Source organism: Spea bombifrons, chromosome 1 (assembly GCF_027358695.1).
Source record: "Spea bombifrons isolate aSpeBom1 chromosome 1, aSpeBom1.2.pri, whole genome shotgun sequence".
Classification (NCBI taxonomy): domain Eukaryota; kingdom Metazoa; phylum Chordata; class Amphibia; order Anura; family Pelobatidae; genus Spea; species Spea bombifrons.
In genome coordinates, this window is record NC_071087.1 from 137,344,643 (window position 1) to 137,365,933 (window position 21,291).

General features: G+C 39.5%; 1 protein-coding gene across 1 annotated transcript in view; it reads left to right on the forward strand.

The window, feature by feature from the left end:
- The first annotated feature begins 531 nt into the window (after positions 1-531).
- The window catches only part of CHD1 (chromodomain helicase DNA binding protein 1), a 32,495-nt gene continuing 11,735 nt past the window's right edge, over positions 532-21,291 (forward strand). Inside the window, exons 1-22 of the mRNA XM_053474624.1 lie at positions 532-917; positions 4,202-4,380; positions 5,557-5,743; positions 7,858-7,971; positions 8,440-8,501; positions 9,852-10,016; positions 11,204-11,460; positions 12,108-12,333; positions 12,868-12,968; positions 13,949-14,127; positions 14,422-14,549; positions 15,010-15,226; positions 16,717-16,806; positions 17,092-17,282; positions 17,728-17,916; positions 18,371-18,533; positions 19,154-19,306; positions 19,430-19,501; positions 20,086-20,235; positions 20,435-20,583; positions 20,667-20,763; positions 20,868-20,963. Of these exons, the coding sequence (XP_053330599.1) occupies positions 4,334-4,380; positions 5,557-5,743; positions 7,858-7,971; positions 8,440-8,501; positions 9,852-10,016; positions 11,204-11,460; positions 12,108-12,333; positions 12,868-12,968; positions 13,949-14,127; positions 14,422-14,549; positions 15,010-15,226; positions 16,717-16,806; positions 17,092-17,282; positions 17,728-17,916; positions 18,371-18,533; positions 19,154-19,306; positions 19,430-19,501; positions 20,086-20,235; positions 20,435-20,583; positions 20,667-20,763; positions 20,868-20,963 (3,033 nt within the window). The 5' untranslated portion in view covers positions 532-917; positions 4,202-4,333. The remainder of the gene's footprint in view (positions 918-4,201; positions 4,381-5,556; positions 5,744-7,857; positions 7,972-8,439; positions 8,502-9,851; positions 10,017-11,203; positions 11,461-12,107; positions 12,334-12,867; positions 12,969-13,948; positions 14,128-14,421; positions 14,550-15,009; positions 15,227-16,716; positions 16,807-17,091; positions 17,283-17,727; positions 17,917-18,370; positions 18,534-19,153; positions 19,307-19,429; positions 19,502-20,085; positions 20,236-20,434; positions 20,584-20,666; positions 20,764-20,867; positions 20,964-21,291) is intronic.

Sequence of the window (21,291 nt, forward strand, 5' to 3'; positions counted from 1 at the left end):
GCTGCTCTCCAGGACCACTGCGTTCTAAACACAAGAGACACAATATGGCGGAAGAAAACGTGCATTCCACAAATACGCTTCATCCTCAGGCACGTGTCATCGTGGTTTCCACAACATTTTCTAGCGCCATGTCCGATCGGTTTATTTAGACCTAAAACAGAGCGCGTGCACGCTATGTTTAGATACCTAGCTCTACGACATATTCGCGCCACGTCCAAAGACAGTAGCTTTGTAAATAGTCTCCAGTGCTAAACACAATTCACGTCCGATACGAAGAGCGTTTGAAGTCTGTGCTACTGGCCACGAAAATGACCTGAGTAACCGAAACATCCGGCTGTGTATAGCACTCGCCGCTAAGCCTCTGTGCCGAGCAGTACCCGCCCTCTAATCACTACTATCTGGGTGCAGAAGCTGTTACAAGACTGGAGTGGGCGGGGCTAAGTGCCTTCGTGTGAGTCCACGGCCCGAGTTACGCGCCCTGCAGCGCTCCCGTGACGTCACGCCCGGGGTTTCCATCCATCGTGAGTTTCGGAGAAGCTCGGCGGCGTCATGGCGGCTTCCTAGAGATAAGGCTCCTCAGTAGGAAGCGGGATATAGACAAGCTCAAGGGAGCTGGAAAGCGGCCCCTTTAAACGGATTTGTTAGTATTTTTACGTACTTACCGAATTTATATAGCTACGCTACCGAGATCCGGGACACGAGCCAGGCCTTCTCCGACGCTTTTGTAAACAAAGACAAGATAACTCTCCTTGAGCACGGTTTGGGGGGTAGACCCCATAGCCGGAAGGAGGTCTCACTGTAGCCGGCATCAGCCCGTGTCTTGTGTGAAGGCCTCGCGGGCATCTGCAGCGGACCCTCAGTGCGGGGATTGTCGCGTGCCGGCCTCGAGCCGAAGACCAGCGCGCGCAAGACAAGAGGTAAGGCTCCTGGCGGTCACACTAGAACCCCGTACGCACGATGGCGCTCGGGCTTAGCAAGAAATCTGGGCTGCCGGCTTGTAGGCCACGTTCTGGTCAGCGCTACCGGTGTGAGCACGGCGGTCCCTGCCAGCATGCGGGGCTCACCGGTGAGCTGCCTAGGAAGGGTCTAGGACCCAGGCAGCACCCTACGTACTGTCATGTATGTGCTTACCGCGCCCGGGCCTTTCCGTGTGCCCTGGAATGTCCTGTCTCATAGAAGCGGGGGGGAAACGTCGCGTGTGGAGATATCGGTATTGGGGCTCATCCGTAATGGCCAAGCAGTACCAGTACCTCGTTCCAACGCCGCCAAGCCTCACCTCTATGACATTACCTCACCGCATTAACGTAGTTAACCCGACGGGCTAATGCCGATCAGTGGAGAATGGCCACCAGGCCGATGGCTCTCCTCCGCTATTATTATAAATATACGGCGGTCTCTTGTTTGATATCGGAAGGTTGCTGCACTTTTGGATGTGGCAATGGAGGTGTCACGTGGGTTGGAGTGGCTCTGCATTTCATGGATCCTGCTTACAGGAGTCAGCAGCAGTCCTCATGTTAAAGCCTAAACTCATCAATGACATTTTATTTTCTTGAAAGCTTCAAGCGCTTGCTTTTTCTTTACTACAGGAAGTAGTTTAGTATTTGCATGTTATGCTTTGTCGTTGACGGCTTTGTTAAAGGATGTTTGGTTTTTTTTTTATGCAAAGGAGTTATCTACATGCCTTTAAATTATTAGAAAGCTGTGCGGGTCTGTAAAATGCTTCCCGAACGCGTGATTTTCATTACTTGGCTTTAAATGGTTAAACGGGTTAAATATTGTGATTCATTTAACACAATTTATCCATGCTGATGTGCTGCAGATCCGTGAGAAATTGTGTCAAGTTGCATTTTATAAATCGCCATCAGATTCCGTAGCGTTGTTACAGTCAGACTATTTTATAATCACAAACAATGACAAGCTGGTACTAAAGGAGAAGACGACCCTCTAAAATATTGTCTAGCGTTAACTTTAATACAATTTTGGGCCAGTTGTAGATGCGTGTTACACGCATTCTCTGTTTACAGTATTTTGCACGTGACGTATCTATCGTAACCTCATAAATAGAAACAGGATTTGACAAGTAGTATCAGAAGATATATATAGATAGATATATAGATATATATAGATAGATATATATATATATATATAGATATAGATATATTGCGCTTTAGTACTGTCTGTAATATTAGTGAATGAAAAATGTCATTTGTTGTGAGATGCATGTGTTCTTTCCAGTATTTCAAAATATTGTATTTTCTGTTTCTGCTCGTTACCGTTGTATGTGTGATTGAGGGGAACGCACAGATATTGGATGCTGCTGATGCGGGGTATAGGCGCTGCTTGGCTCACATTTTTGTTTTGGTTCTCATCAGTAGACTTTGACAGCAGATAAGACCCATTCGGACCATCTAGTCTACCCATTTTTCTTGATCTAAAGACCTTAAACAGTCCCTGGCCTCGTGTTACATTCAAGATAGCTTTATGCCTATCCCAGGAGTGTTTAAATTCCTTTACGTCTGGGAGGTTATTACTCTGCCTCTGGTTTTAGATCGTGTTATCGCTCCGACTTATAATACTTTGATATAACTTTACTGAATATTTATAAAAGCGATAAAATGACACAAATCTGCATGTTATAGGGAAACTTTAAAAATAGCATAAACAACAAGAAAATAAGGTTTGAGGGTGTGGTGCTAACGGTTTCAGTTTCATATAATTTGTTTATGTCTAAACATACAGCTGGTAAAAAGTTTTTTTTACCAGTTGGGACATACTTTTCTACTCCACCCAGAGTTTTGTTTTTTTCTCATCTCCTTTTTAATGTTCAGTGTGATTTAAAAATTCTCAGCAGGGTAATCATGTAAGTAATACATATATAAACTCTAGACGCCACCGGCTCATAGTGTGGACTGTCTAGAATGGGGATTGTCCTCTATAGACCTCCATGAAAAGTATGTTGGCGCCTATGGTGGTGAACCCACTTTTTGCCTGTTAGTACAGAAATTGTATGAGCCGGTCATTGCATATCTACACATTGAATTAAAACAATTGTGTTTGAGTGCAACTGATATCTTCCCTTCTCTAATAAAACACATAAGTGCCATGAACGCATGTGGCTTTTGTAGGAACTTTCTACAGTTTCGCTGGCGTGCCTGTCAGTATTGGACATCTCTGCTGATTGATATTTCAGCTTGGTCGTATTTAAACATTCTATCAAATATGAGGAATATTCACAGCTTTTTTTGGTAATAATAAAAAGAATATACTATAAGAGCAAATGTAAAGCGAAGCCACAGTGTGCCAAGTAGTGGACCTTGATATGAAAAACCAACCCTGCCTTGCGCCGACAAGTTCAGTTTTAAGGAATTTTGCTAGATTGCATTGAATTGTTATACGTCAGGATTTCTGATTATGAAAGTCCATGTTAATTGTTTGCTGGTTCGTATTCCAGGCGCACTTGCTGTAGGGTAGAATGTGATGACCAATGAGCGTGTTAAAACTAGTAAACCGTCAATGAGCCTAATACCACGACAGTAGCTGTTCCCTCTAGTGTCTGTGAACTAAACTTTGTGCCTTACGGATATCCTGTTTTGAGAATGTGTGTGTGTGTATATGTATATATATGTGTATATGTGTGTGTATATAATTATAAAATGTATTCGTGTTTCCAACAGTGAAGTAAAGTATTAGCCTTGGCTACTTGATGCAGAATTATGTGGCTGCTATCGGTTTTTATTTCTGAAAAGTGTCCCACAAAAGGCTTGTTCTGTCACAGTTGCTACCTAAATAATTGTAATCCTAAAACCAGGGATTTAATACATATCTCTGTTCTTATAGTATTTTTCTGTTTTAAAATTGCTCGACTCTCTTTTTTTTTATGCATTATTACCAACTTCTACGTCTTGGCCATATCTTAAAAGAAATCTGCAAGTTGAGCAGTCCGTCTTGAAGTGTATGGTTTTATTCTCACAAATGTTTGGGAAGAACCCCATATTAAGTGTTCTGGACACCAGTGCCTGCAAATTCCCATTGAAATGATCTGGGTAGCACCACCAATGAAACTAACTAAATATGGGACAGTTTAGTCGTTTCTTTGTATGTATTTTGTGAATTATGTGCTTATACTTTGTATATTTGTCCTGTTTTTATTTTACAATGAAGCTGTTACATAAACCATATTTTTTATGTATATATTTTATAGGCAACCCTGTGGATTTCCTCATACCTACAGTGTTTTATTGAAGAAGTCAGTGATTCATGTGGGAGTATTAACATCTATTCATAAACCACCTGAATTTGTACATAATTGTTTTAAATCTGTGAATATTTAACAATGAATGGACACAGTGATGAAGAAAGCAACAGTAGTGGAAATTCAAGGTGAGTGTGTGTGTTCACGTGTTTTTAAATGTGCCACTTTATTTACGTAAACACAATATCCTGTCTTCACCCATTAAGTGTAATGTTATTTACAGATTATAACTAGTTTTTGACATGTTAGTGGGGCATTATATTTCCAAGTGTTTGCTGAATAAACCTACTTACTACTTCGAGAACATAAATTAGTTGGCTTCAAATGCATTGTGAAGTAAGCTTAAAAGGTTATTTGCTCTTTTTTCACAAATTAAACCTATATAATGGAGTTTAGACATGTAAATAATCACTAACTCTCAGTACATTTATGCCAATTAGAACAGCAAACTTAACTCCTGTTCTCAAAATCCGCTTCGTTATACCACCCCATTAAGTTCTTTCACCCTATTTAATGGCTCATCATCCTTGCCCCGACCCTTACAAAGTCTGTCTGAACCAAAGTGAGAACTCATGACATTGCATTGACAATCGGGATGCAATTTACAAGTTAAAGCTGTTCAGAGGTTTCTCTGTTCATCATTCTTCTGTCCTCTTCTGATCTCCATTTCTCAGTCACAAGATTTCTCAAGGGCTTGCCCCATCCTCTTAAATGTTCCTCCTCAGCTTATCACACTCTCCCCTTACCTTCATTCTTAAATTGCTTTTTCTGTAGGGATGTCCACCAACTTCGTTCACTCCCTTCTGCCCTTCTACCTCTAGCTCAACTTTCCTAGTTCTTCTCCCACCTCAGTTAAATATTATTTATTCTGGATATACTGTGACTTGTGTAATGTACCCTTACGTAAGTCCAAAATGTTGCATTGCTTAGGTCCTGTCTATTGTATAGCACTGTGGAATATGATCGTGCGATATAAGTCATTAGTTTTACCAGGACTGAAATAAGTAAGATATATAAATGGTGACCATATGTTAAAGTTACTTCACTTACATTTGAGTTTCGTTTGCACCAAATGGGAAGCACACAGTACCATAGGAAGGTGGTGGTAGAAGAAGCATTTCAGCCACCTATACATAATTGTATGACTGAAAACAACAATCGTTAGCCCATACAGATACTTTATTATATATAAAACATTGTACAACAAGGTACAATTGTGCGATGCATTTAATCCCCAGTACCTTATATCTCTTGTGTAAATACAAGACTCTTGACTGTTTTGCGTTCTCTGTGTTTTGAAACAGCCATTCTGATAATGACTCTGGTTCTGGATCCAGCTCGGGGAGCAGTAGCGATGGCAGCAGCAGCCAGTCGGGGAGCAGCGACTCTGACAGCGGCTCTGAGTCTGGGAGCCAGTCTGATTCCGAGTCCGAGAGCACAAATGAAAAGAAAATTGTTCAGTCCAAGCCACCGAGAATGGATGGTGCAGAGGTAAATGCGTGGAGATGGATGTACTGCTTAAATATGTTCTCCTTGCCATCTTAAGTAGAACACTAGACAAAAACTGAAGGCGTGCTTAAGAGAGGCCCTGCTCTCCTGGTCACAATTTTCTGTCCTACTTGAGGTGGTTTGCAGTCTTCTTACTACTGCCTTTTTATGTTGTAGGATTCTAGGTTAGGCCCTTGTGGTTTTGTCCTTCAGTCCCAAGTTTTGAACTCAACCCTTTTTGCCCAAAGAAGGACTTTGTTGAAAATACATCTTTTGTACTTTATATTCCTTCAAAGATTTTACACAGTGGTGTGAGAATCTGTTCTTTTATTTTGTTAAAAAGGAAACCGTGCTACGGTAATAAGGGGACAATAACACTTTGGTTTTTTTGTTAATTCAAAAAGGTATTATCTAATGGAGCTTTAACATGCCCAGTTAGCATACGTAACGCATCTCAACGTCGTACTATGGTTTCCAGCAAAAGATCTCTTAGGCTTTGAAGCATTTACCGGCACCATCAAGGAAGAACTTTGTATTCATCTAGAACAGCCCCTTTCAAAATGAAAGTTCTCTGAATTAGTATAGTAATTACAAGGGCTTTGCTATGTTCTTCAGTTTATTAGAAGTCTGCCATTTCCTTTCCAGTGTAGGGAAGGAAGAGCCAATTTTATCTTGTTTACTACCTACCGTGTTTCCCCGAAAGTAAGACAGTGTCTTACTTTCTTTTTATCCCTAAAAGCCCCACTATGTCTTACTTTCGGGGTATGTCTTATATTGGGGAAAAAATTGAGAGTGATGGGAGTTATGATGTACTTTTAGAGCATAATTAGATCATGAAAAAGACATTGGAAATGGTACAGCATAACACCCATCACTCTCACACACTTACCAATCAACACACCTACCAATCCACACGTATACCAATCCACACACATATACACAAATCCACACACGTATACACAAATCCACACACATATACCAATCCACACACATATACACCAATCCACACACATATACACCAATCCACACACACATACACCAATCCACACACATATACACCAATCCACTCTCACTTAATTCTTTCCTACCTTTCCTTTCTTCTTTCAGCTTCTTTTCCTCCTCTTCGCTCCTCTTCTTCAGTTCTGTCTTCTTCCTGGTTCAGAGGGCACGGACAGCGGTGGGCGCGGCTTCAGTGTTGTGCGCCGGGATCTGACAAGAAACCCCGGCGCACAACAGCTGTTGCCGCGCAGATCACAAGGGAGCGGTATCGGAGGTCATTAACAGACCTCCGGCTCCCTTGAGTGATTTTAAGCCGGGTTGAACCCGGCTTAAAATCACTCAAGGGAGCCGGAGGTCTGTTAAAGACCTCCGATACCGCTCCCTTGCGAGCCTGCTCCTCCAGCGGCGGACATTACTGTCCGTCTCTGGAGGGGTGCCGGGTGCCGCAGGTTGGCACCCCCTGGAGTGTGGCGCCCTGTGCGGTCGCACACCCCAAAGGTCGGCCCTGCTCTAAGGGGCCGGCCTTAGGGGTCTGCGGCCGCACAGGGTTTAAATAAAAACATCGGGGGTTTTTTTCAACTTTATTTAACATCCTCCATGTTAAATAAAGTTAAAAAAACTTTATTTAACATGGAGGATGTTAAATAAAGTTAAAAAAAAACCCCGATGTTTTAATTTAAATCCTGTGCGGCCGCAGACACGTAAGGCCGGCCTTGGTGGGGACTTCCCGGCCCCTTAGAGTGGCGGACCCGGCAAATCCCCCGTGTTTCCCCGAAAGTAAGACATATGTCTTACTTTCGGGGTACGGCTTATATTAGCCGACCCCTCTGAAACCCCCGATACGTCTTACTATCGGGGGTGTCTTACTATCGGGGAAACACGGTAGGATGTAAAAGGGAATTCAGGTGAGACAGAATTCCAAGTGGCTGCACATTTCTGATTGTGTGATAAACCATAAATTAGCAGTTGTGAATATCGGCAATTACATCTTCAGTGATCTCTAGATCTATAACCTGGTTTACTACATCTTTTCTATGTTTTATGGGATCTACTTGTATTTATTCTCCTTCCAAATCTCCCAAAGTGGGTATTTAAACACGCTTTTGCCCTTTTCGCAGTTTTGGAAATCTAATCCCAGTATTCTTGCCGTGCAAAGATCTGCTATGATAAGGAAGCAGCAACAGCAGCAGTTGCAGAGGCCACAAGCATCTTCAAATAGCGCGTCAGAAGAGGTAATGATAGTGTTAATGTATTCTGGCTTCAAAGCAGGTTTAATCGAAGTATGAGTTTCTTGTCATCATAACATTGGATCACTTCATTCATCTTCTCACCTTTCTTCATCAGACAAATAGCTCCATAAATCTGCATTTTGTCTTGAATACTGCTTTCTGGGTAAATCCTGTGGACTGCATAGTGTGACTCTGTGGCCTCTCTGATTGTCATTCATATAGTTCAACAATGTATGCAGTTTATGTAACAATTAAAGCACTGCTTGGAAAACCTTAAGTATGATTCAGTGTTTTCTGTGATTGCTGAATGAATGTGTTGGCTGCTTTTAGCTTCATTTCAGTGTAAAGCTGATAGAGTTGTATAGTTAGATGCCCGACTTTCATTGCGTTTTGGACTTCTTGTTTTCTTCATTTCAAAAGAAATGTACTTAACATATTATGTTGTGTTTACAATTCTCATTCACTTGCCAGGACTCCTCTAGCACCGATGATTCAGATGCGGATTCTAGTGACAAGAAGAAGAAACACAAGGAGTAAGTTATGAGACTTTTCTGTGTTTGTGTTGCTTCTTAACAAAAATGTCCTTAATCTCTGACCATCTAAATGCTTCTTGGTGCTGGTGTTATTTTCATTAACTTGCGCACATAATTCTATGTCCACTGTCCACAACTCTCGCACCTTCTCTCCTTTTTGTGTGTTAATTCATGTACGTAACTGTGTCATTCCACTAAGACTCTATTTTCACATTCGTTAACGCCTTGACATTTGCATACAGTAATTCATCGCACAGGGTCAGTTTAGTGCAATATTCTTTCTTAGTGGTGTCAGTCGTTCTTTTCCGGGCATATGACTTCTGCATTGTGATGTGTTGGCTTTCATGCTCAGGGTTTGGGTCTTTTAATAGATTACAAACTGCCCCTCTGTTCTTCTTGGCTTGGTATAAGTGTTTGCTTTTCTAAATTTGTTTGTTGGCATTCGTTGTCGTTTTGTATGGCGTTTGTGTCACTTTGTGCCAATGAAAGTGAGTTTGTATATTCAACTTGGGAAACGCATGCTGTTGCCCTGTACCGTGGAATTGGTAGCCGGCATATTTATTTAATTAATGGTCAAATCTTATTTTGAAGTCGAATATCTTGATGTTGGTGTTGGGTAACTATGAAGGATGTAGATTGCAAGGCAAATTAGCAATATTCAGCCCCATGTCCACTAGCACAATATACATCTTTATTGGCGTTGAACAGAACACTGGTTTAGACACCTAATTCAATCTCACATTCTTGTTCACCTGGAAAGTTAAGTTCACATATCTAGTTCTTTCATCTTCTACCTGAGGGTCTGAACCAACCTTATTATGGAGGAGGAATGGTAAAGTGGAAGTATCAATATTTTATCTAATTTGTATGCCGTTTTTATCTTTTGGTGCTTTACTGTGTAAATGGAATTAATTGTCCGTTACATAGACTTTCACCGGTGTCTTTCATGGTGTTTACCATGAGTGGCTGGTCTCTTGTTTGAACCCAGTGAGAACAAATATGTTTAAAGCCACGGCACTAAAAAAAAAAGGTGCGTTTTTATGAGGGTTATAAAAGGCTATATTTGGAAATTAAGTTCAGAATTTTGTAAGTACAACAGAGTATGCCGGTTTTTGTTATTGTTCTGCTGTAACTTGTTCACTATGGCACATTTAAGGTCTGATGCTTCCTTTCCTTTTGTGATTTTTAGTGTGTTTTGTTAAGGTGTCTCCTGTTCTGGCTAATAATTTGGCATTTTAATCTGTATTTTCCCCTAAAATGTATTAACTTAGATTGTGCTTGCATACTATAGAGTTTGGCACACTTGCATGTTATAACTTTTCAACGTTTCCACCCTCTCAATATGTCCAGTGAAGATTGGCAGATGTCCGGCTCAGGTTCTGCTAGTGGCTCTTCATCGTCCAGTTCCAGTTCAGATTCGGACACAGGGGGGGATAGACAGAAAAGCAGCAGTAGGGACAGCGAATCTGATTATGAACCGAGCCATAAAGTTAAAAACAAGAAGGCTCAAAACAGGTAAGGGCTAGAACTTGATATTAAGATTTCATATTCAATTTTATTTTAAACATCTCGTGCACAATTGCTTACAGCCCAGACACTTTGTCGTGTTTACCTTTTAGAGGACATATCATAAACGCACAACGTAACCTGCCACGTTTTCACTCTTTCAATGAAAATACATCAGCACATGATTGGAGCAAACTTTTCTATTTTGTATTTTGTTAACCTTTTCGCCCTTTTATTCTTGTAATTGATCTGATTTAATCCTGCTACACATTACTGCATGGTGAAATGGCAAGAGTTGATAAATGTTGTGGAAAATAAATTAAACCATGAATCCCTTTTTTTCTTAAAAATAAATTGAAGGGAAACCAAGTTTGGATTACGAAAGTGGGTTTAACAAGAGCTAAACTGAGAGCAATTCATTGTGCCTACATTGGTCAAACATAGACACAATACATTGTCAGATCTTTTGACACTTGCCTTGGTATTTCCGCATAATTTGTCCATCAGCAATGATGTACAGGAGAACGAATTTAGTAAATTGAAATGATGCCAAATACTTTCATCAGAAAAACTTGTGAATGGATAATAGGCAATAAAACACCATCAGTGAGGTGACGGTATAGCCATCAGGTTCATAACTTCTATAAGGTGTAACAGGACTGTTTTATTAACCTTCTGTTTGTGTGTGTATGTATTATAAATACACACACGTGCATATGTAAACATAGATATGTGTTTATGGTTTATGTAAATATGTATATAGAGATAGCATTATGTAATAATGTTTACCATTATTTTCCATGAATGTACATTGGATGGAAAAGCTTGAAAGTTTTATAACATTATAACAAAATAATTATCGGGAAGAGAGAAAAATTACATGTTGCCGTTTAGTACCAAAATGCCTTGATACAATCCAAATGTAATATAATTTACAATACAAAATTATGTTGCCCAAGAGCGTTAATTCAATCGATACTTAACTGAAGGATTGAATTGCAATTGATTAGTGAAGATGTCCCTGGATCCTAGGCTTGCAGTTAGATCTCTCTGCCATAGACTGCCGTTGTGTTCTGCTTCCACTGTACATCGGAGAATTATCAAATGTGGGTATTGCCGAAAAGTCGTTTCAAAATGTATATACGGTTAATCGGCAGCGATTCCGTTTTTACCAGAGTTTGTCTCTCGCTGTTCAGAACCAAAGCCAAAAATGGAAAGAAAAGTGTTAGCCAAAAGAAGAGAGAAGCAGATTCTTCAGATGATGATGATGACTACGATAAGAGAGGATCTCGTCGGCAAGCCACCGTCAACGTTAGTTATAAGGAAGATGAGGAAATGAAAACCGATTCAGATGACTTACTGGAAGTATGTGGGGAGGATGTTCCTCAACCTGAAGAAGATGAGTTTGAAACAATAGAAAGAGTAGTGGATTCCCGGTTTGGACGCAAAGGAGGTACTGTGTTTTTCACAAGAAAGCAGTTACAAATGCTAATGTCCAGTGTTTACAGTAATCCAGTGTAGCCGTGAAGAAAGCTAAATTATGTTTTCCTGTGAACAAATCTACAGGCTGTATATCTTACAGATACTGATCCTTAATGGCAGTACTAATGAAGTCCCTTTCCCTATATAAACCTTTTTTGATCATTATAAGCATTTCTGTATATACCTTTTTTATAAAGGACTTTAAAAGCATAAATGATATGCAAACCTGCGGTTTACCATTGCGGGCATTTATGATTATTTTATTGCACTGTTACACCTCTGGCTAATTAATACTTAGACATGAGCAGAAATACACACACACAACTTATATGCAGCTGCCTGCTAACAGTATGCGAAACTTGCGTTGTTTCACGATGGAAAGCACCATTACTGAAACTTTTTTTTTTTATATGGACACCTTTGATTTTTCCCCTTTTTAATTGTCTGAGGGTCCCTGTGGGTAGTTAAGACTTAGCATTAAGTAGCATTCTGATTCCCACGAGTGATAGAAAAGTGCAATGTTGCAGTACTTAAATTTATATTCATGAAGCAGACATAATCTTACATGGGTTTTTGGTCAATGGGGAAGTTGTTCTAATTAAATCTTACTTTTGACAGTCACTGGTGGTACGACCACTATTTATGCTGTGGAGGCAGATGGCGACCCAAATGCTGGTTTTGACAAAACAAAAGAGCCCGGGGAGGTACAGTATCTAATCAAATGGAAAGGCTGGTCCAGTATCCATAACACATGGGAGACGGAAGAGACGTTAAAACAGCAAAATGTAAAAGGAATGAAGAAACTGGACAACTACAAGAAAAAGGAGCAAGAAAAAAAAAGATGGTAAAAAGCATCAAAGTTCTAACAAATGAAATGCTGACAAACGCTTATGTACCAAAACAATGTTTAATAGCTTTTATGTAAAGTTAAAGTAAAGTCATCTGTCCATATGGATAAGATTTAGTGCTGCGATATACGTTCTTCTCAAGTTGTGTTTTAGCTTAGACAATGCCTTTAACCTTCTCTCATGTTACTGCGTAACAAATAGTACGTTCAAATGTTGCTCTCTATGATTTTAAATACTTAATAATTGTTAGAGCTACCTTTCACGGCGTTAACCGGTTTTAAGGGTAAATCTGTACCAGCTTTGTCGTGGTGTTTTACTCCAGGTCATTCAGATTGGTTGGATGTCAATGTGAATGAGAATTTTTATGGGGACTGTATGTGTCTGCACTGCGTGTTTTATATAATATACATGTACAAAACCATCAAGAATATTGGTTTATTTTACTTCTCAAAAGCTGTATCTGTTACATTTTATGTAATGTACCTGTTGTGAAACAATTATCTTTAATGTTAATTTTAATTCTAATATAGGTTGAAAGCTGCATCACCTGAAGATGTAGAGTACTACAATTGTCAGCAGGAGTTGACTGATGACCTGCATAAACAGTATCAGATTGTTGAAAGAATTATAGGTAAAGTACCATTTTTTGTTTGTTTGTTTTATGGAAATTTAGGAGCTGATCACATTTTTCATGAAGTATTCCTTTAAATGTTTTTAAAGAACTGATATATCAGTCTGTGATATAAAGACTTGGCCACACACCTTGTGGCTGCACAAATTGTAGCATTGGTTGTTTTTCTCCTTATTCTGCTGAGAGGTTTTATTTTATTCACCAAAACATGATTGCTGTGGTTTAAACCCGCAGACTTCCTTGTACATTATGAAGGCCCAACCCCAGTGAGCTCTTCTCATAAGAAAACATTGTCTGCCACTAGTTATGTACAGTGGAATTTGTGCGTCCCTGGTTAAAATGTAACGCGTAATGCTGAGCCCGCTCAGTTGTTCTTGTAAAAGAAGTCCTTCGTCATTCTTTACCTAACCAGCGTTCTTGGTATTTGTATCGCTGTTCACGTTCACTACAAATGTACAGAACAAGTATGATGAGTGCCGTATTTGCTCAATTTATAAGACGAGCTTTCTAAAAAATAACTATAGTCTTATATTCGAGATCGTCTTATAATCAGACCTCAAAAAGTGGTCTGACTACAAGACTAAGATCCATATCCCCCGCAGCAATACGGTCATTACTACCATGTATTTTTCACCATAATGATACATGTGTATGGATGACTCTCAACACACAACTGCAGTTGCCTCTGTGGTAGGACTCTGATATGTTTGGAGACTTATTTGCCACCAGAAGGGCTAAAATATTTATGCATGTTATCAGACTTTTGTTTTGTAAAAGTCATGAATCATTCTGAGCTTTCTGTTCCCAATGCCAAATGAGCATAGCTTTAAAAAGTACGATCTTTTATGTAACTTCATTTATTTTCCCCTTTCAGGGATAGGTTTATCCGCTTACTAGAATTGTTTAATATACGTGTCATCGTGTTCATTTCTTAAGAAACCAATTTTAATTCTTTCCCTTTGTAATATTTTTTTGGACAGCACATTCAAATCAGAAATCTGCTGCTGGATATCCCGATTATTTCTGCAAATGGCAAGGGCTGCCTTATTCAGAATGCAGCTGGGAGGATGGAGCACTCATAGCCCGGAAGTTTCAGGCAAGGATTGACGAGTACGTCTGTCGAAATCAGTCCAAGACCATTCCATTTAAGGAATGCAAGGTGAGTGGCGCTGTAGGAAAAGACCGTATATTGCTTTTCAGACTCATTGCTTTACCTTTGCCCTTTCACCAGACTTCATCAAATGAATCATTCCCACAGTTCCAAGATAAAACGTTACGATGCAAACCTGATTAATGGACAAATTGTGTATCTTATGTCTTTCTTTTCTAGTGAACTGTAATGTTCGTACATGTATATTTACACATAGCTCCTGTTTGATATTCCTTATGTGACCTTTTTTTCTATAAATCCAGTTGCTTATCAAATGTTTGAAGGACGAATATTTTCTTGTAGGTTTTGAAACAGAGACCAAGATTTGTAGCTCTGAAAAAACAGCCATCCTATATCGGAGGGAGCGATGCTCTAGAGCTGAGAGATTATCAGCTAAATGGCTTAAATTGGCTGGCGCATTCATGGTGCAAGTAAGGATCCGTGTTACTTTACAGCACTTTACCCTGCTGTCGAATGGTTTTTAAAGTGAATAGTGAAATGAAATGCTCTACCAAAAATAACTATTTTGAAGTGGTTTGGGTTATATGAGTCTTGATGTTGGCGGGTACAAACTATTTTTTTCTATATTAAACAATTTAACACGCCACAGCCAACAGATTGTTGTATCAGTCCGCTTTGTGTGTAACATTACTCTTCCCCTTATTGTGTTGCTCTTCTTCATGTTAAAAGAATAATGCCAGGCTTTATCGGCTTTCATAGCTGTATGCAAAAAATAAAATTACTTATTAAAGGACACTGTAGACAGTGTAATCCCGTCTGCAAAACTACCAAATAAACTGCCTGTTCACGATTTACATATTTTTACAAGTTTTACATGTTTGCTTGAATAATTTCATGGAGAAGTAACTATTTCTCTTTGCACCTTTTCAGGGGAAACAGCTGTATTCTAGCAGATGAAATGGGCTTGGGAAAAACCATTCAGACCATTTCTTTTCTGAATTATTTATTCCACGAACACCAGCTCTATGGACCTTTTTTAATTGTTGTTCCACTTTCTACGCTCACATCTTGGCAAAGAGAAATTCAAATCTGGGCTCCATTAATGAATGCTGTGGTTTACCTTGGTGATATTAACAGTAGAAATATGGTAAGTAACATTCATTAATAAGTACCGTATTTATCGGCGTATAACACGCACTTTTTTAACTAAAATATGAAGCTGAAATCCTACCTGCGTGTTATACGCCGATAAATCCTAGAGCCAGTGGCGGAACTACCGGGGTCGCAACTGCGACCGGGCCCTGGAGTTCTGCCAGTCAGGGGGGGCCCAAGGGGTGCCGAGCGGTTGCTGAAGACGACCGCTCGGCAACTCTCGGGCCCCCCTGACTGACAGAAATCCAGGACTCCTCTGCTGGCGGCCGCCGCCTGCCTCAGCCGCCTGCCTCAGCCGCCAGCCGCCTGCCTCAGCCGCCGCCGCTGCCTCAGCGAAGCTGAAGTTTGTCTCGGGTGCCGGCGCTTCACTGCTGAGCGCCGGCACCCGAGACAAACGCCTCACGCTTCTAACACAGGAGTTGAAGCAACTCCTGTGTTGGAAGCGTGAGGCGTTTGTCTCGGGTGCCGGCGCTCAGCAGTGAAGCGCCGGCACCCGAGACAAACGCCTCACGCTTCCAACACAGGAGTTGAAGGTAAGTGACCGGGGTGGGGTTAGGGAGAGAGAGGGGAGATCCTGAGAAGGGGGGTTAGGGTGTGTGTGTCTGAGTGTGAGTGTGTCTTACTGTGTGTGTGTGTGTCTTACTGTGTGTGTGTGTGTGGTTTCCCAGATAGCAGTGATTCTGATGAAGTTTTTTTTGTTCAGTTTTTTTGTTCAAAAATGGGGGTGCGTGTTATACGCCAGTGCGTGTTATACGCCGATAAATACGGTACATTCTCATCCGTCAGTAGTTTGTGGAGATATGAAATGTATTGCTTTTTCTGTGTGTAATATATTTAGTACGTGTGTGTATTTATATATTTATCTATCGATCTATTGCGTTTACCCAAGCCCATCTCGCTCATAGAAAATAGCTGGGGGATGGGCACATCTTTACTTTCCTGTTACTGGCAGCTGCTGTCTTCCTACTTAACAGGTTAGAAAAAAATAGAATTTCATAGCAGATAAGGCTCATTCGACCAATGTTGTCGGCCCATCTTTCCTGATGTAAGACTTGGGTCTTGGTCCTTGGATCTTATCTTAGATTGGTGATGGCATTATGCCTGTGCCATGCATGTTCAAATTCCCCCACTGTAGTAGCCTCCATCACATCCAAAATCTCATCTATTTGTAAATCGTAAATCCAGCACAGCCTCCTTGTTGGCTCCTCTAGCAATTGCCAAAGACTCAATCCCTGTAAGTAATTTAGGATGTCTCTACTGGCTGACCCAGCTGCTTGGTTTTAAAAAATCTACACCTGGGAGATTAACGGCCCCCATAATAACTTCACTTTTCATTGACATGTCAATCCTGTTATTCTTATTGGCATCTTATGCCAAACAAAAGCAACTCTACAAAGCATAGCACTGCCTGGAAGTTTGTGTATTTAAGGTTTCAAGATATGTTCTGATAATTGGCAGCTGACTTCAATATTTATATATTAACAGATCCGAACTCATGAATGGATGCACCCGCAAACGAAGAGGCTTAAATTCAACATACTTCTAACGACATATGAGATACTGCTTAAAGACAAGGTAAGCGATATGTTCATTGCAAAGCAGATAACTGTTGCTTGCTTCTAACCTCTTGCTTCTAAACTTTCTGCACATGTTTTGGTTCAATATTATAACTGAATTTATTTTAATTAAACATTTAGCCCATTTTAAGGTACATATTGGTTTCTCTTGGCACATTTGTGTACTTTCAATGTTTTTCCTTTTCTTTTGTTAAAATTCTTAGGTAAATTTCATTGAGCTTTATCTTGACAGATCACACAGATGTCTTCTCTATTAACATAACTTTTTTTGCATTCATTCAAGTCATTTTTAGGAGCTGTTAATTGGGCTTTCATAGGAGTTGATGAAGCCCATCGCTTAAAGAATGACGATTCCTTGCTGTACAAGACCATGATAGACTTCAAGTCCAATCATCGGCTTCTTATCACTGGAACCCCGTTGCAAAACTCACTGAAGGAACTGTGGTCTTTGCTTCATTTCATCATGCCTGAAAAGTATGCTATTTTAGTAATCATTCAAGATATGTTCCTATTTTTAATATTACGACAAACTAAAATTTGCCTGTTGTGTGTCTTAGTCCTTAGAACGAAGGAATTGTTACATACATTGCTTATGAGAGATATAGATTGCTACCTACAGGGGATCTTTTAATATGGATATGATTAGTATACACTTTTAATAGCAGTAATAGCAAAAATATTTTCACTATTTTCAGTCATGTACTGTTTTTTAATTAGAGAATGCAGAAAATGTGACACCAGTTTTGTGTAACTTGTATTCCTAAGACTACTGGGAGTCTGCGTCTCCCTAAAAATGGAATCAAATTCAAGTTCAGTAATAAGTTTTGGCTTTGCTGAGACAATAAGTAATTGACACTTACGTATATGTATATATTTGTATGTTTGAGTGCGTTATTACCATGTTTGCTAAATTCTGTAGGTTTTCTTCTTGGGAGGATTTTGAAGAGGAGCATGGCAAAGGCCGAGAGTATGGCTATGCGAGTCTCCACAAAGAACTAGAACCATTTCTTCTAAGAAGAGTGAAGAAGGATGTGGAGAAATCTTTGCCTGCTAAGGTTGAACAGATATTGCGGATTGAAATGAGTGCTTTGCAGAAACAGTACTATAAGTAAGTGTTTTTTTTTTTTGTTTGTTTGTTTTTGGTGTTTATGATAACTGCGGCATTTCGTTTCATCCATTCCTCTTGTTTAGCACTTAATGTGTGAGACATGCCTTGCAAACTAGGCAGAGAATACCAACCACATATACATGGCACTGTACCTTGCTGTGTTGGCTAAACTGCTTTATCTCCGTAAAGGAACCAAAAAAAATCTCATCCCTGTTAACAGTAATCTGGTAGTTTAGTGTTGTTCTCCTTTTCCATGGGAACAAATATCTGATCTCTGCTGACATGACTGGAGCAAATAACTACTGGTACCAATAAGAATAAACCATGTACTTCTTACTTTTAATCTATTTTTATTTATTTTTATTTGCTATACTTATGCAACCACTTTGGAAGAGAGAGCAGTCTGTCCTGACTGTGCTATATGTTTAGATCTGTTTGCCTTTTTCCCCACTAGGTGGATTTTAACAAGGAATTATAAGGCTCTAAGCAAAGGCTCCAAGGGAAGTACGTCAGGCTTCCTCAACGTAATGATGGAGCTAAAGAAGTGTTGTAACCATTGCTACCTCATTAAACCTCCAGATGATAATGAATTCTACAACAGACAAGAGGCTTTACAGGTAATAAAACAAATGAAATGTTAACATCTTTAGCAAATACTTCTGTATTTCACATTAAATTAATCTCTGCGTAATGTGTGTCTACCCGTCTCTTAGTCGCATGAAACACTTGGTATGGTCGAATATATATAATCTTTTATCTGTTTCTGAGCTAGCTTTGCTGTAGTTTGGGAATATCAAAACACTTCTGAAAGCTGTTAGGAATTAAATTTCATATTACATATTATACGTGTATGTAGTTATGTGGTTAGATGGTAGGCTTTCTTGCATCAGCTAAGTGAAAAAGCACTGAACAAATGCAAGCTTATTCTATAAGGTGACTCAAACAATGTCAAAAGGGAATCTGTTCCCAAATCTGTAATGACGTAAAAAGCAGGAGACCTGAAAATGTTATACATGTCACAAGTTGAGTCAATAGGTAGACATAGCCTTCTCTTTATTTAAACTTGGTAATCTTATAGAAAGACATGACATTTTGTATGCATTATACAACGCTGTCTTTTAATTGGGAAACATCTCTTGCCTTAAATGAAGAATATAAGAAAGCAGATGTTTTTCTGCATCAGAAGAATTAAGATAAACAAGATATGACTTGACTTTTTTTTTTCTTCCTTCCACAGCACTTAATAAAGAGTAGTGGGAAGCTAATTCTTCTTGACAAGTTGTTAATTCGCTTGCGAGAACGTGGTAACAGAGTTTTGATCTTCTCACAAATGGTGCGGATGCTGGACATCCTCGCAGAATATCTAAAGTCACGGCAGTTTCCCTTTCAAGTAAGTATTCTATATTCGATTTTCTATCTGCAACATTTCACTTGGGGAATAATAGTGGAATTTGGTAAAACGAACATTGGAAATGCTAATTTTCATTGTTCTCCGTTTGTCCTTTCTTGCTAGAGACTTGATGGGTCCATTAAAGGAGAAATTAGAAAGCAAGCTCTGGATCATTTTAATGCAGAAGGATCGGAGGTAAGAAATATCTTTTATTCATGTTTTTATTCTTGTTAAGAATTTGTGACATTGGACCTGCCATTTAAATTTGTAGTACTGTAAAGTATTTGATAACAGATATTAGCGATAAGATATACCGTGTTTGCTCGATTTATAAGATGCCCCCCAAAATTTGAATATTCATTTAGGAAAAAAGCATGACTATGACTACCCTATAGGAAAAAAAAGTTTTACTAGTAAATATTCACATGTAAACTATGATTGAGAAAAATGCATGTTTTTGTTTATTTCCCTTTATTTACCAGCCTGCCCCCTTATATGCAACTCTGCCCCCCCCCCAGAAATGCCTTATACCCCCTATATGCCACTCTGCCTCCCAGATATGCCTTATACCTCTATAACCCATTCTGCCTCCCTGATAATCCTTTTTACCCCATATATGCCACTCTGCATCCAGAAAATCTTTATACCCCCCATCTGCCGGCAGCAGCGGAGGTTGTCTGTGTGCATTTGCCTTGATAATAAATATATTGGTGTAAGTATTACATGAAATCGAAGTGTCGTCTTCCACATCATGTCTGAATTTGTAATTTTTTTTGCAGGATTTCTGTTTTCTGCTCTCGACCAGAGCTGGAGGGCTTGGAATAAATCTGGCATCTGCAGATACAGTTGTGATATTTGATTCAGACTGGAACCCACAAAATGATTTGCAGGCCCAAGCTAGAGCTCACAGAATTGGACAGAAGAAACAGGTATACGCTCCTGGAAATATGTTTAGTTTGCATTGTGAGAAATGTCTCGTTTTGTGTGTTAACGCGGTACATGCCAAGAGTCCAGGAAATCCTGTAATATGTTTTTGAAGATGTCGATTCTTTAAACGCGTGTACTTTGTTGTAACAAACATTTAAATGCAGTGTTATTTTTAAGCTAACATTATGAAATATTTTTTAGGTGAATATTTATCGCTTGGTCACCAAGGGATCAGTAGAAGAAGAAATTATTGAAAGGGCAAAAAAGAAAATGGTGCTAGATCATCTTGTAATTCAGCGTATGGACACCACGGGCAAGACGGTTTTACATACTGGATCAACACCATCAAGGTATTTACCGCCCGACCCAGAAAAACAATATACCTGTTTTCGGTACACACACAGTAACACGTTTTTTTTTTCTTCTGCTGAAGTTCTACACCGTTTAACAAAGAAGAATTAGCTGCTATTTTAAAGTTTGGTGCTGAGGAACTTTTTAAAGAGCCTGAAGGAGAAGAAGAGGAGCCTCAGGTAATGTTTTTTCAGTCAGCATTCATTACCACCATGCACCCAAAGCTATAATTATGTTTAAATATGTTATAAATGAGCCTCCTGTTCTCCCTTTTATTAAAAAGGAAATGGACATCGATGAGATATTGAAAAGAGCGGAGACGCGTGAAAACGAAGGTGGTCCTTTCACTGTGGGGGATGAGTTACTTTCCCAGTTTAAGGTATGTGGGAACTAAACGTTTCTCTGTTTGTCATATTTGTGTAGAAAAAAAAAATCACATAAAGTCACTCTGACTTGGACATTTAGATATGGTTGTTTGTATAATAACGGATTCCCAGGAATGTTCCTCCAAAAACATGATTCTGCTCAGTGACACCAGCATGGAGATATAGAACAGAAAACATACAAGGTATCCCCCATGGGGCTTTTATCTACCCATCTTAATGAACATCGATTGAAGGCCTATGACCATAGCCATAGATTAACAATGTTTTCCGTTCTTTTTAACTAGAATTTGTCTGGGAGGGGCTTTTAGCTGTTTATAGCCT